The sequence below is a fragment of the Polypterus senegalus genome, chromosome 14, assembly GCF_016835505.1.
Source record: "Polypterus senegalus isolate Bchr_013 chromosome 14, ASM1683550v1, whole genome shotgun sequence".
Classification (NCBI taxonomy): Eukaryota; Metazoa; Chordata; class Cladistia; order Polypteriformes; family Polypteridae; genus Polypterus; species Polypterus senegalus.
Genome location: NC_053167.1, coordinates 63,166,213 through 63,180,257, shown reverse-complemented (window position 1 = coordinate 63,180,257; position 14,045 = coordinate 63,166,213). Strand labels below are relative to the sequence as shown.

The 14,045-nt window shown below is 34.3% G+C and overlaps 1 protein-coding gene across 1 annotated transcript in view; it reads left to right on the top strand.

The window, feature by feature from the left end:
- Nucleotides 1-14,045, top strand: part of ssx2ipa (synovial sarcoma, X breakpoint 2 interacting protein a) — a 43,144-nt gene that overhangs the window by 13,659 nt on the left and 15,440 nt on the right. Inside the window, exons 2-8 of the mRNA XM_039735362.1 lie at nucleotides 826-958; nucleotides 1,705-1,850; nucleotides 3,185-3,388; nucleotides 8,783-8,893; nucleotides 9,355-9,490; nucleotides 11,189-11,264; nucleotides 11,466-11,643. Of these exons, the coding sequence (XP_039591296.1) occupies nucleotides 916-958; nucleotides 1,705-1,850; nucleotides 3,185-3,388; nucleotides 8,783-8,893; nucleotides 9,355-9,490; nucleotides 11,189-11,264; nucleotides 11,466-11,643 (894 nt within the window). The 5' untranslated portion in view covers nucleotides 826-915. The remainder of the gene's footprint in view (nucleotides 1-825; nucleotides 959-1,704; nucleotides 1,851-3,184; nucleotides 3,389-8,782; nucleotides 8,894-9,354; nucleotides 9,491-11,188; nucleotides 11,265-11,465; nucleotides 11,644-14,045) is intronic.

The following is a 14,045-nucleotide window of genomic DNA, read 5'->3' as shown; positions in this document are numbered from 1 at the left end:
GTCTACCAAACACTAAATGAGATAAAGTAAAAAAGAGCAACAGCGCCGGGAACAACAGTAAAAAACAACAGTAAATGAGATAAAGTAAAAGTACAAAAACGAAGTAGAAAGTAACAGTAAACCGCAACACCGCCGGGAACACCAGCTGACCGCGTCTACTAAACAATAAGAAACACTAAGTAGAAACACTAAAAATACTATTCAGTTAGTACTGCGTCTAGTAAACAGTAAATCAGTAAAGGAGAGAGGACTAAACACTAAGGAAAAAGAACAGCAAGACCGCTCCGCTGCGGAGCTCAGCTCGGAGCGAAATGAAGTGAATGAAATGATGTGAATGGGAGGGGAGATGATCACGTGACTTCCCCACCCGCCTTAACTCTCAATTCCTCCACAAACACAGTCTCTCGGATCCCAACTCTCCTTTATATGTATAGATGTAATGGATTCAATAGGTTTTGTTTTTGTTTCATATGAAAGGAAATGCATTTGTTTTGTATTTTCAATTATGGGTTAAAATTCCTGGGGTATGTATACAGTAGATAGGGGGATGGAATAACAGACATCATGTGAATCCTGATGTATTTGATATTATTTAAAACATTCACAATTATCTTGTAATTAGAAGTTGAACAATATTTTAAATATCGATACTCGTTTTGAAAAAATGATTTTTACCTTTATTTTTTAACATCCGCCTAGTCATCAGTTTTTTGTGATGCAAAATTCTAGTGTGTATGCCTAAGAGTACTATAGTATTATCTTTTTGAATCTGATTTACAGACTTTTTTTTTTTGGTGTTTTCTTAACAAGATGTTTCTATTTTAGGAATAAATCACTAGGAAATTTGTTTTCATCACATGGCATGTGAATGCCAAGCCTGAACCAGTTGCTCATGTATTTTTACTTTTCGTTGCTATGGGAGATTGGAAGACTGTAACAATGCCAGAGCCTTTACCAGGTAATACTTGTCAGCATACTGATTAGTAGAACCTTCCTCCTATTTTTGTTTTTCATGAATTGTTTGAGTACTTATTTAAAATATATTCTAAAACTGTAATTGTTATCAGTTTAATTCTGTAAAGCAAGGTGCCAACATTATCTGAACTCTCCTTTAACTTTATTAAATTGTAAAATGTTTGTAGTTTGATACTTAATCATTTTAAATATATGCATATTCTAAATTTAGTAAGCTTTTACTGCATTTTTATTGTTGTAATTTACTGCTCCATATACTGTAGTTGGTTATCAGAAACTACTAACTAGAAATTTCAATTGTTGACTAGTCTCCCTGTTAGTTAAAATCAGCATTAAGGTTTGGTAACATTCATCATGTTCCTGACTTTATCTTATCCAATTTGACATGTTCAATGTAGTTCTGGTCACTGACCTGCCTAAAACCTTTCTAATCCAAGGAAATTGTGCTTTGTTGCATCTATTGAATGGGAAGCAATGCTTTTGATATTTATGTTAAAACATTTGATCTTATTTGACATAGCCAGTAGATGGTGGTAAATTGTCACAGACGTTGATGGCTGTGTTTTTTTTTTTGCTATATTAAATGTAATGCCGTTTCTAATTTGTGCTTTTTTGAGAGTTTGTTAAATTTATAGATGTACATTATGCGGTGGACACCAAAATTATATCTAAATAAACTGAGCTCTGTTATATAATAATTTGATGTTTTCTGATTAATTTGTTTTGTAGTTCTTGACCTTTCTAATTATGGCCCTACATCTGTGATTTCATCATTCGTGCAAACATTGCCACCTTTATCTCAAAACTCTTACAACCTTGTTAGTGCTTTTTGTACGGATGAAAATATTGGACAATGTCTTACCTACATTAATCAGGTAGGTTAAATTATCATTTGTACCTGTCCTTCATTAAATGAGAGGGTGGCTTCTTCTTTGTCAGAGAGAGTGTGTGTGTGTACAGTTTTTTTAAATCTTCCTAAACTTACAGTAATCACATCATGCTGAAGTTTTAATTATTTAATAATGTTATAGTGTAAAGTATTCTCGTTCAGGATTTTTTTAAATTTTTTTATAACCCTTCTGTTCCATCTTAAATATATTTACTGATTTAATTGATCATGTACACCTGGATATGGACTAAGTTGTATCATAAGTCATTTCCTAACAGTTTTCAGTTTGCCCCGAGACCCGAGTTCATTTAGGTTCACTTTTTCAGCCTCTTGTTTAGCCCAAATTGATATATAATTACTTTTCTATGATTTTTACACTTGTCTGGAGAACGTGTGGTTCTTTAACAAACAGGGCTGCCATATGCCAAAAAATTTTCTAATCTGTAAGGTGTCTTACTAATAAGAAAGACTGTGCTTAAATGTAAACTTGTTGTGATTTTGGTGGGAGTGCTAAAGGGGAAACTGGAGTAGAAAAGAGCACAAGAATGCTATGCAGGTATTGCAATGGTATAGTGTAGAGTAAATGTTTTTTGTAAATAGTTGAAGTTGCTTAAAGATTGATTTTTGAGAAATGTTTTTTCTAAAATTAACTTCAAATGATCCATTCATTTTTTCAGACCTGTTTAGTCTAGCTAATCATTGGTCTATCCAGTTTCATAGAAACCAATGCCATTGCAGGGCCCAATTTAGAATGACAGTTTAACCTAATGTTGGATAAGGGAGAAAACCAAGAGTACTCCAAGAAAACTCCAGGAAGACATAATCTGCAGATTTCATGTAGACAACCTGGTATGGGATTTTTAAACTCTTCATTTTGAATCTGTGAGGCAACAACGCGAATTATTGTACCACTCTGCCATGCTATTTAAATCCTTTGAATTCATTTAGTTTATTAAGTGGATCACTCATTAAGAATGTTACCCACATATTCTATTTATGGGATATTTTTTTTTTTTTTTGATGTGGTGAGCTAAAACTTGTACTGGAAATTTGAGTATAAGGCATTACACATGCATGCTTAAGCTTAAGCATAAGGAGTTACACATAACCATTCCAAATTGTAAAATTTATGTTGTTCACTTTATTTGACTTGGGTAAATGTATGCCAGGGCAGGGATTCCCGCCCAAGGTGACCCACAAAGACTTCAGTTTTTGTGTTGCAATAAGCAGCAGTCTATAAAGGAAACTATTACATTGTCTAACAATTTACACTTTTTCTATTAGATTTATAATTGTTTACTACATCATAATCTTTTACAGGAAATATCTTCTCTGGGCTTTCAACCAATTTCCAATGATACCAGGGGTAACAGTGATCTTAATTTGGTGTCTGTGTTAAATGTCATATATGAATTACTTCAGCTTCACAAAAAAGGTCTAAGAACCATGGAGGACATGGAAAATGAACAGCTTAAGTCAAGCAGTGACATGGACCATCTCCAGAACAGCCATTCAAAACTTAAGGTCTGTTCATATGTATTCAAATCACAGTTATTATTTTTTTTTTTTTTTTTTTTTTTTTTCTCCATATTTTCAATATTTATTTCTGGATAAATAATGTTGGTGTGTGAGATCTTTTTGATTTATTTACTGGTATGTTGTGTATGTGTATAGCAGCAGATGCTCACCTGTCATAGTATTAACTTGCTTACATTTTGAAAGTGGGCAAATACAATTTTATATTCATACACTAAATACACAGATGTTTTTGTTTAAAACTAGAAAAATCTTTACAGAAATGCTGAAGTTTAATTCCCATCCATTCATCAGGAAACCTGCTCAGTTTCATTTGGTGTTGTTGGGGTCCAGTGCCTATGTTTGTTTCCACGGAGAAATTCAGCCCTGCACTGGCCTCCTGTCCATCACAGGGCAATCTTACGTGCACACATCAACATATATATGGGAGAGTTTAGTATCCCTGAATAAACTAACATGAATGTTATGGAAGGAAATCCTAAACCTACAAGGTGAAACTGTAAGGCTGCCTTACTACATTAACCACTGTGCCACAGTGCTGCTGTGTAATAAATATATAAAAGACCATAGTTCATGTATGGTTGAAGTATGGTCCACATAGACTATTAGGCAAGGGTATTTCCATACACTAAAAGCAAGACAGAGATCTGTATTTTATTTTTATTTTTTTATATTGGATGTAATGTAATATTAGATTTTATGACCAAAATGGTAAAATCTAAGTACTGGGCTGAACCCACCAACCCTATCTTTTGTAGTCTGTTTTGATTATGAAAATGTTAATTTTTGCTTCATGTTTTTAAGTTTTATCCTGAAGATTACAACATGGATATGAGGCTTCTGAAAAATCCTTTGAATGTCTGTATCATACCCCACACCTGTTTAGAGTATGTCTGCTAATGGGCATGATGTTAATATGCCAACACTGCTGATACAATAAAAAATATGTACTTGCAAATATAATTAGTGCAGGCAGGTTTTGAAGGTTAGTCAGATGATGCTAGTGCACCACAGTTTTCCAATAACGCTTCAGATTTTGAGTAGAATTGAGATCCGGGCTTTCACTAGATTAATGAGGGCATCCATAGTTTTGTCCTTGAGACTCCTACTCTGGCATTGGTATCACTGACCTGCTGAAAGACTAACTTTTGCCCAAACATAAGCTTCTTAGAATGAATTGGGTTGTGTTGCAGTATTTGCGTATACAGTAATCCCTCCTCGATTGCGGGGGATGCGTTTCAGACCACCCGCGATAGGTGAAAATCCACGAAGTAGAAACCATATGTTTGTATGGTTATTTTTATATATTTTAAGCCCTTATAAACTCTCCCACACTGTTTATAAATATTCCCGCACAGTTATACAGCATAATCACTTTGTATTCTCTTAGATATTAGGTAAGATTCAATGAAATTATGTATATAAACACACTGTTTATATACAGTAAAACCTAAATATTATTTTAAAAGATATTGAGTGTCTCCGATATCACATATGTTACAGCCATTACGATAGACAGGCCACCAGCAATAAATACGTACAATGCAAGAAAAATAGTATACAGTAAATGTGTGTACAGTGACACTAAACGTACGTACATGTACTAAGTACTGTAAGTAGAAAATTAATTATGGTTGCTCACCAACAATGACAGCGTTGCAGCCCTTCTAAAGGAGCCACTTCAGGCGATTGTGTAGCACTGCCGTTGTTCTTCTTGTGGCAGTCTTCAATCCAAATCCCTAAAGCAGATTCCATCCAGACTACTGCCTTATTACATCCACTTACAACTCGTTTTGCACCCTGGTTAAAAGGACACTGCGGCTGTAGATCTTCTATTCCTTTCCTACTTTTTAAATAAAAAGAATCATAGCCTCATTGATGCCGTAATGGCGTTCTACAGCGGTGTAGCTTTTCCCTTCCTTTAGCATATCCACAACGTTTACTTTTTCGGCAATCGTTAACATCTTCCGTTGGCGCTTGGGCAAGGCCCCTGAAGCAGCAGCAGGAGCAGATCGTTTTGGAGCCACAAAAGTTAACTCTTTACACAGCGAAACACATTGATGCTGAATGAGCGAGACGAGACTTCCTGGTTAACACTGCATTCAGCACACAGGAACTTAACTGCGTGCTCTGATTGGTTAGCTTCTCAGTCATCCGCCAATAGCGTCCCTTGTATGAAATCAACTGGGCAAACCAACTGAGGAAGCATGTACAGGAAGTAAAAAGACACATTGTCCGCAGAAGCAGCGAAAAATCCACGTTCTATATTTAGTTATGCTTACATATGAAATCCGCGATAGAGTGAAGCCGCAAAAGTCGAAGCGCGATATAGCGAGGGATTACTGTATTCTCCATCATCCCATTCTCCTATTTTTAATGAGATAGCCAGTTGCTGTCCATGAAAAGCACCTCTGCAGAATGGTGTTGCTGCTATCATATTTCACTATAGGTGTTTTTGAGGTGTGGGCAGTGTTATAGTTGGCGCACACCACTTTGAACAAAAATATAAGAGCCCAGTTGCAATGTCATATAAGGTTTAACATCAGCACATGTGATTTCTTATAGGGTTTTTCTTTGTAGATGTTTTTGTGTTTAAGTTATGAGTTTATTTTGTGCTAACATCTCTTGATATGGTTAACTGGTGCATCCTGTTTTCAGTTTCGGCTATTGAACTCTGTAGCTCCTTCAATTTGATTGTAGGCCTTTCTGTATATTCTCTCATAAGACCCCTTCTTGTTCATGTTTTAAGGAATAACCTTTTCTAGGTAGTGTCTGTGTGATTTCACATAACATACTTCTTGATAATTAAATCAATAGTGTTTACAGGATACTATGGAGTGTGTGTGTGTTGTGTGTTTTTTTTTTTTTTAATTGTACTGTGGATTTTCCTTTGCTGCTCATTTGACTTATGCTGGAACCTACCTTGTCAATTCAGCAGCTATATGTAAGAATTCAATTATTTGCTTTTTCTTTAAGCAGATCCTATGAATAAGCTTTATGTGCTTCAAAAGACAGTAAATAATTGAAGTGAACATCTAAACCAGCTTCGGTTATGTTGCATTTTATTAAGGGCCTTAACTTTTTGGACCCACATTCATGGCAGTTTTTTCTTCCACCCACCCAGAACAGTTCATCATAGCTGTTCATGAGTTGACTTTTTTATTGATAACAATCAAACCTTTTCTGAAATCTGACTCGGCTTATTTTAGAACTTAGTCGTTGTTTACAATTAAACTATGAATTTTAGCAGATGAAGACATTATTACACAAATTGGTATTTTAATAGAGACAATTGCAACTCCTGAAATCTCTGCAGGAACACTTTGAGGAAATGAACAAAAGAATATCTTTTGAGACATGCATGAAATCATGTCTCATTAAAATGCATTTCAAGGTAGAAGAATATCTGAACTAATTGCAGAAATCTGTGTAGTTGATAAAATATAGTTAACTCAACTAATGGTATGTTATACAAGGATTGTTGCTACAAATAGATTTTAATCTCTTTACTGAAAGAGAAGATCAGTCAGTTAATAAGTCAAGCCACTCTAAATTATTATGAGAAAAGGCTAAGACAATTCTAGCACCATAGATACGCAAACAGAAATTAATTACAGAGATCATAAATTTTAGTTGGAGCTGAAGTTAGTGAACATTATAGTATTTTAAGATTTACAAGTCTCTATACCCATCAGAGTTTAATGACATTGAATTTAATGCTGTTCGTATCATGTATTGAATTATAATAGTTGTATCTTGCTACATTGCTTATAAAGAATCTAAGCAAATCCCTGAGGCTCATAAAACCTGCATGTTAAATTAGCTTTGTTGTAATACTAGATATTTTTGATGAAGCTAGAAAATATACCATAGCCTATATCCTGTACTAGACATTATTACTGTCTTCCTCAAATAGGAATAAAGACCAATTTTTTTATTTTTAATAAATTTTCAAAAATCTCAAGTAAACTTTTTTCACGTTGTCATTATGGGGTGTTGTGTGTAGAATTCTGAGGAAAAAAATGAATTTAATCCATTTTGGAATAAGGCTGTAACATAACAAAATGTGGAAAAAGTGATGTGCTGTGAATACTTTCAGGATGCACTGTGTGTGTGTGTGTGTATAATAAAAATAAGAAAGCCTGCACATTTCACTGACCATCTTTTTGTTACTCCATCCTATGCCCATATAGGAACCTTCTTGAATCTGATCAGAGAAGTGGCCAAATTTAATACAAAAACAAAAAAAGTTAGTCCTCCATCCCCTTTAATCATCCCGAAGTGCAAGCCCCTGCAGATTTGTTATGTGCCGCCTGATCTCACAGTTTAAAAATATCTGTAGCAAACCACTGAATAAAAATTTAAACCGATTTTATTTATAGATTTCTGTTACTGGATTCCACAGGGCATACTCTTAATTGATTGGCTGTGTTTTTTTGTTTTTTTTTGCATAAGAGAACCTGTGTATAACATTCACTTCTTGCCTTGTACTCCACCGCTGCAATAAACAAGACTCCCTGTGATTTTAAATTGGAAAGATGAAATTTACCTATCCGCACATATAGGATTAAATTTGCCTACTTTTATTCAATTCACTTGATTGCATGCATAAATTCTTCTTTGCTAGCTGTCACCACATGGTCAGAGCACACAAATATGCATGATATTACACAGGCAGCAGTAGGCAGTGGCCTAAAATGGCAATGCTTACGAAAATGCAGTATTTTTACAATTTGCGTTTTTTGTTGTTATTATTATTATTATAAGTATACATAGTAATGCAAATGATCTTTAGTCAAATAAATAAAAAGTAGTAACAGAACCAATTTTAAATGTTCACTTTTGTCTGATCTGCAGGTGGAGCTTTTTTTCATGGTATTTTGGTTAAAAATGTGAGGCTCAGCTTATCCATTAATATCTACCATTATTAGATTTAAAATAGAGTACAAACTGCACAAAGATATAAACATGTCATTTACAAATTTCTTGCCTGGTGAAAAAGCTTGTTAGATAGAAGAGATACCAGATAACTGGAGACTGAAAGACTGAATTAGCAAAATATGTTACAAAGTCTGATTCAAACTAAAATTAATATAAAATAGATAAGAAGGGAAGACTGCATGTGTCTTTCTCAAAATTAAAACACCAGCCTTAAGTTTGCTTGCTGTCTGCATTTCAAAAGTAACCATCTCAATTTGTCCTGTCTTTATTCTTGAGACTGGATATAAATGAGCCCTGTGTTTCTATATCACAGTAGTTTGTGAAGTTTTGTCTACACTGTAATTATTTTGACCCCCCGAGAGGGCATAGGAAATTATTGGCATAACATGTTGTATTTTGAGCTGTTTATAAAAGCGTAACCAGAACATTAATTTTTAACAGGAACAACTGGAGTTATGTAGAAGGGAAAATAAGTCATTTCAAGAAAGAGAGCGGCAAGTGCATCTTAAGAATAAAAGTTTGCAGAATTCCTTGAAGAATGAAAAAGAGGAGGTATTTGTATATGCAAATAAAAAAACGTTTCTTTGTATGGACCTGTATTTTTATTATGCTTATTAGGTATACGATTTTAATTTAAATATTGTTCCTAGTAACCTCCTTTTATAAAATTGCTGTTTCATATACTGTGTGATCCTTTATACAAAGCAGTCCATGACTACATCATCTGGAATGCCTCAGTGTTGAGCATTTAGTTATAATATGTATTTTTCTGTTACCTTGGTAATAACTGTGTTTGTTTTGGGTTACACATATTCTCTTTATGCACAGATCATAAAGTTTAAATGTTCCCCTGTAACTTGTTAATCCATTATATGTTTAATGCCAATAAATTACTGTAGATGCGTTTCCGCAAAACTGCTTAAGCTACATTGATTTTGGGTACCTGGACATTCGCTGACGGTGCTGGCTTGCTTTGTTGCATTGTTTTACTAAATGTCCCCCCTCCCCCATAGGTTCAAAAGCTTCAGAATGTAATTGCAAGCCGCGCCTCTCAGTACAATCATGATATGAAAAGGAAAGAGCGAGAATTCAGTAAAGTAAAAGAACGTTTGAATCAAATCCTTATTGATAAAAAGGATAAAAAGATGGGTATGTATTGTTTGTAAAGTTCTTTTATACCACAGAAGTTTATCATTAACTATTCTTTTCTTCATCTTCATTATCGCCTGTACTTTCTTTGCCTTCAATGGCAAGCCACATTTTACTTTACAGATAGTTCAGTTCTCCTAGTGGCTTGTTTTGTAAGCAGCTTTATCAATCTGTATAATATTGACAGTTGTAAAATGACTATGTTAAAATCAATAAAATGAAATAGTAATTTTAATATCTTATTAGGTATTAAGGACTTTGTTCAACGTCAGAATCCTGACTAAAACTTTGACATAATCTGTACAATAATCTACTGAGAGCTTAAAGGAGGTCTTAATGTTGTTAATGACTTTATAGTTTAACTTCTGAGAAATATTCATTTAGATTTATTTTTTCTGTGGCACTTGTACAACTGCAAATTATACTGAAACCTACTGCCCACTTGAGCATATACATGCCATTTTCTTGTAATTTGTTGGGTGTTAAGACAGAAACAAGCTTATTAACTATTTGTGCATTTACTATACATGTTTAGTTGATAGTCTATTTAAAAAATCAGTTTAACTATTACATGTGTGTTTTTGTTTTTAATTATTTTCTCAAGTATGTGGTGTTATCAAAGATATTCATCTTGCACTGATTTTAATGAAATATTTTCCTATTGTGTATTTTCTTTAATTTTTCTTTTTTTATCAGGCTTGATGTTTATGTATCACAGTTGCTAAGTGACAGGCAGTACTTCAAATCTAATGAAAATTTAAAATGTTTTGAATATTCTGAGAGCTTTCATTTTTTCAATTGTAACATTTTTTGTGAAAATGACCCCTTCCAGTAACTGGCCTGTTTTTCTTGGACACTAATTTGTATACTCTGTTTATTTTTTCTGCAATTGCTACTTTATAAATGTAAAGAATTATACTTTAGTGCATTTCTAGCAATGAAAAGGTTTAAATGAATTCAGACTGAAATCTCATTATGAAAACTGCCGCTTATACCGTTTGACACAAAGACTAGTAGATAATTAAATTGTATTATATTCCGACACATACAAGTGGGTATGTGGATAAAACCTCATGTGTTCAAAGCTCCATTATTAGTAAATATATTGTATAATATTGTTGTTAAGCAATCTATAACTGCCAATATGATTATGCTATATATTCCGTTTCTTTCTGACACGTTTATCATTGAGTACTTTTGGCCAACAAATTATTCAACAGAAGTGGGTTTTTTTTTTAAAAAAAAAAAAAAAAAAAATGCAGCTTGGGTTTCTTTTTATCTTTGCCAATACAATTACCTCACTGTGACTGCTCTTTGTCATTCTCAAATGTAAGTGTTGAGAAGGGTTCATAGGTTTGGGGTTGTTATAATGAGTGTGTTATTTCTTGATCTTATATGAAAAAACTACATTAGTCCTTAGATTCTTAACCCTAGCTAACAGCTTAGGTTAAGTTTAGTCTGGTTATGTGCAATATTTATTCGGTTAGTCAGAAGTAAAACTCAAATATCACTTTCAATTGAGGCCAGAATGCCAAGTGCGTAGGCGAGTATTGATTTACTAAATGCCAAAATCTCAGATACTAAAGTTTTTGCTAATTATAACCTGTAACGTTTTGGCAAACCTAAGTGTGTGGTTTTTTTTTTATCTTGCCAAAGTTTAAATACAGTTTTTTTTTTTTTTAAAACATTTCTCTATAGCCATTGAAGTTCTGAATTATGTGGGACGACCAGATGGAAAAAGAAGTGTTTGGAAAACGGGGAAAACTGAGGCTAGGTATGGAATGTTATATGATTATTATGATTGGAAAGACCTTGTGCAGTAAAAGTGACCACATTGTAGATCAAAGTACTCTGCTGCATTTAGTTCGTTGGTATATGCTCCGAGTATACGGTGTACGAATTTTAAGGTCTAGGTACTTTAATAATATGCGATATGAGCTAGCATATTGGACTTTTGTTCACATGTTTTTTGTAGAAATGAAGAAGAGATGTACAAAGTTCTTCTCGGTGATTATGAGCATCGTCTGAAAGACCTAATGATAGAAAATGCAGAACTCAAAAAAGTATTGCAACAGATGAAGAAGGAGATGATGACAATTTTGCATCCTCAAAAGCATGAATTCAAGGAGAAAAAGGAAGAGAGCATTGATCCAGTTAGTAGTTTCTTCATACATATTCTTTAGGAAATTACAGGATGACCTATTTTTTCCTTAACACTTGCTAAATGCTCACAAATAATTAGTCATTATTTACAGTATTAGTGCTACTATTTTTTTAGTTTGCTGGTGTTGTGTGATGGTATGTTTTTGTGAATTTTTTTTTTTTTTTTTTTTTACATTTTTCATTTTATTGAGCAGTTGTTTAAAATGAATTGTTTACTAGTGAATTATTATTGATTATATGTTGCCTGAAGAAGGGGACTGAGTTGCCTTGAAAACCTACATATTGTAATCTTTTTAGTTAGCCATTAAAAGGTGTCATTTTGCTTGACTTTTCACTGGAGAATTATTCAAAATGTAGAGGATGCTAAATCACAGAACTTGCAAGCTCCTTATCTAAGTTTTGAGGTCTACATTACAGAAATGGATGTTATAATGGTTACTGTACTATTTGCACTATTTCTAACCCACCTTCCTCACCCCAGTGAAAGAGATGTGCTACATTACTTAGATTAGATAAAAAACCAAAAAAATACAAACTACTCTTGATTCTTCAGTATTTGGCAGGCAATACTGAATTGCTGTAAGCCGCAAGGCCATTATAACAATATCATACTTCCTTTCCCTTCCTTTTACTCTTTCTATACAGGGAGTGCAGAATTATTAGGCAAGTGAGTATTTTGACCATATCTTCATTTTTAATGCGTATATTCCAACTCCAAGCTGTATTAACTTGAATGCTTATTGGATTTAAGCACGTCAGGTGATGTGTATTTGTGTAATGAGGGAGGGTGTGGCCTAAGGATATCAACACCCTATATCAAGGTGTGCAGAATTATTAGGCAGCTAGTTTTCCTCAGGCAAAATGGGCCAAAAAAGAGATTTAACTGACTCTGAAAAGTCAAAAATTGTAAAAAGTCTTTCAGAGGGATGCAGCACTTTTGGAATTGCTAAGATATTGGTGTGTGATCACAGAACCATCAAACATTTTGTTGCAAATAGTCAACAGGGTCGCAAGAAACGTGTTGAGAACAAAAGACGCAAATTAGCTGCCAAAGATTTGAGAAGAATCAAACGTGAAGCTACCAGGAACCCATTATCCTCCAGTACTTTCATATTCCAGAGCTGCAACCTACCTGGAGTGCCCAGAAGTACAAGGTGTTCAGTGCTCAAAGACATGGCCAAGGTAAGGAGGGCTGAAACCCAACCACCACTGAACAAGAAACATAAGTTGAAATGTCAAAACTGGGCCAAGAAATATCTGAAGACAGATTTTTTTCAAAGGTTTTATGGACCGATGAGATGAGAGTGACTCTTGATGGACCAGATGGATGGACCTGTGGATCAGTAATGGGCACAGAGCTCCACTCCAACGTGGAGGTGGGGTACTGGTATGAGCTGGTATTTTTAAAGATGAGCTAGTTGGACCTTTTTGCATTGAAGATGAACTCAAAATCAACTCCCAAACCTACTGCCAGTTTTTCGAAGACACTTTCTTCAAACAGTGATACAGGAAAAAGACCATGATTTTTATGCAGGCCAATGCTCCATCACTTGCATCGAAGTTCTCCACTGCGTGGCCAGCCAGTAAAGGCCTTAAAGATGAAGGAATAATGACATGGCCCCCTTCCTCATCTGACCTAAACCCTATCGAGAACTTGTGGGCACTTCTTAAACGCTAGATTTATGGGGGAGAAAAACAATACACCTCTCTGAAGAGTGTCTGGGAGGCTGTAGTCACTGCTCCACAAAAAGCTGATTGTCAACAGATCAAGAAACTGACAGACTCCATGAATGGAAAGGCTTATGACTGTTATTGGAAAGAAGGGTGGCTATATTGGTGATTGATTGATTTATTTATTTTGAAATGTCAGAGATGTTTATTTGTAAATTCTGAGGTGTTTGTTTATTATTCTCACTATAACAGATGAAAATAAACAAGTGAGATGGGAAAATTTTCATGTTTCCTTTAGTTGCATAATAAATCTGCACACTAATAGTTGCCTAATAATTGTGCGCACATATGTATTCCCCCGATGATGTTCACACTCACATTTCCGTTGTGAAACGTTCAGGTTTATTAACATTTTGGATTGACTGATAGCACTGTGTTTGTTCCATATTAAAATTAATCCTCAAAAATACAACTTGCCTAATAATTCTGCACTCCCTGTACTTGTACTCATGATTTATTTGCTGGGGTAGGAGGGAAACTTCTTTGTAACTGTAGACAATGTATATAATATTAATTCTATGTGGATTCCCTACATTTACTGTAGAGCTATTTTAAATTAAAGATGTTTAAAAAAATGTGTCATTTATGCATAGATGCAAGCAATAGATCTGGTATAGTGGGCGTATTGTTGTATATTAAGCATTACAATTTTGTAGCTATT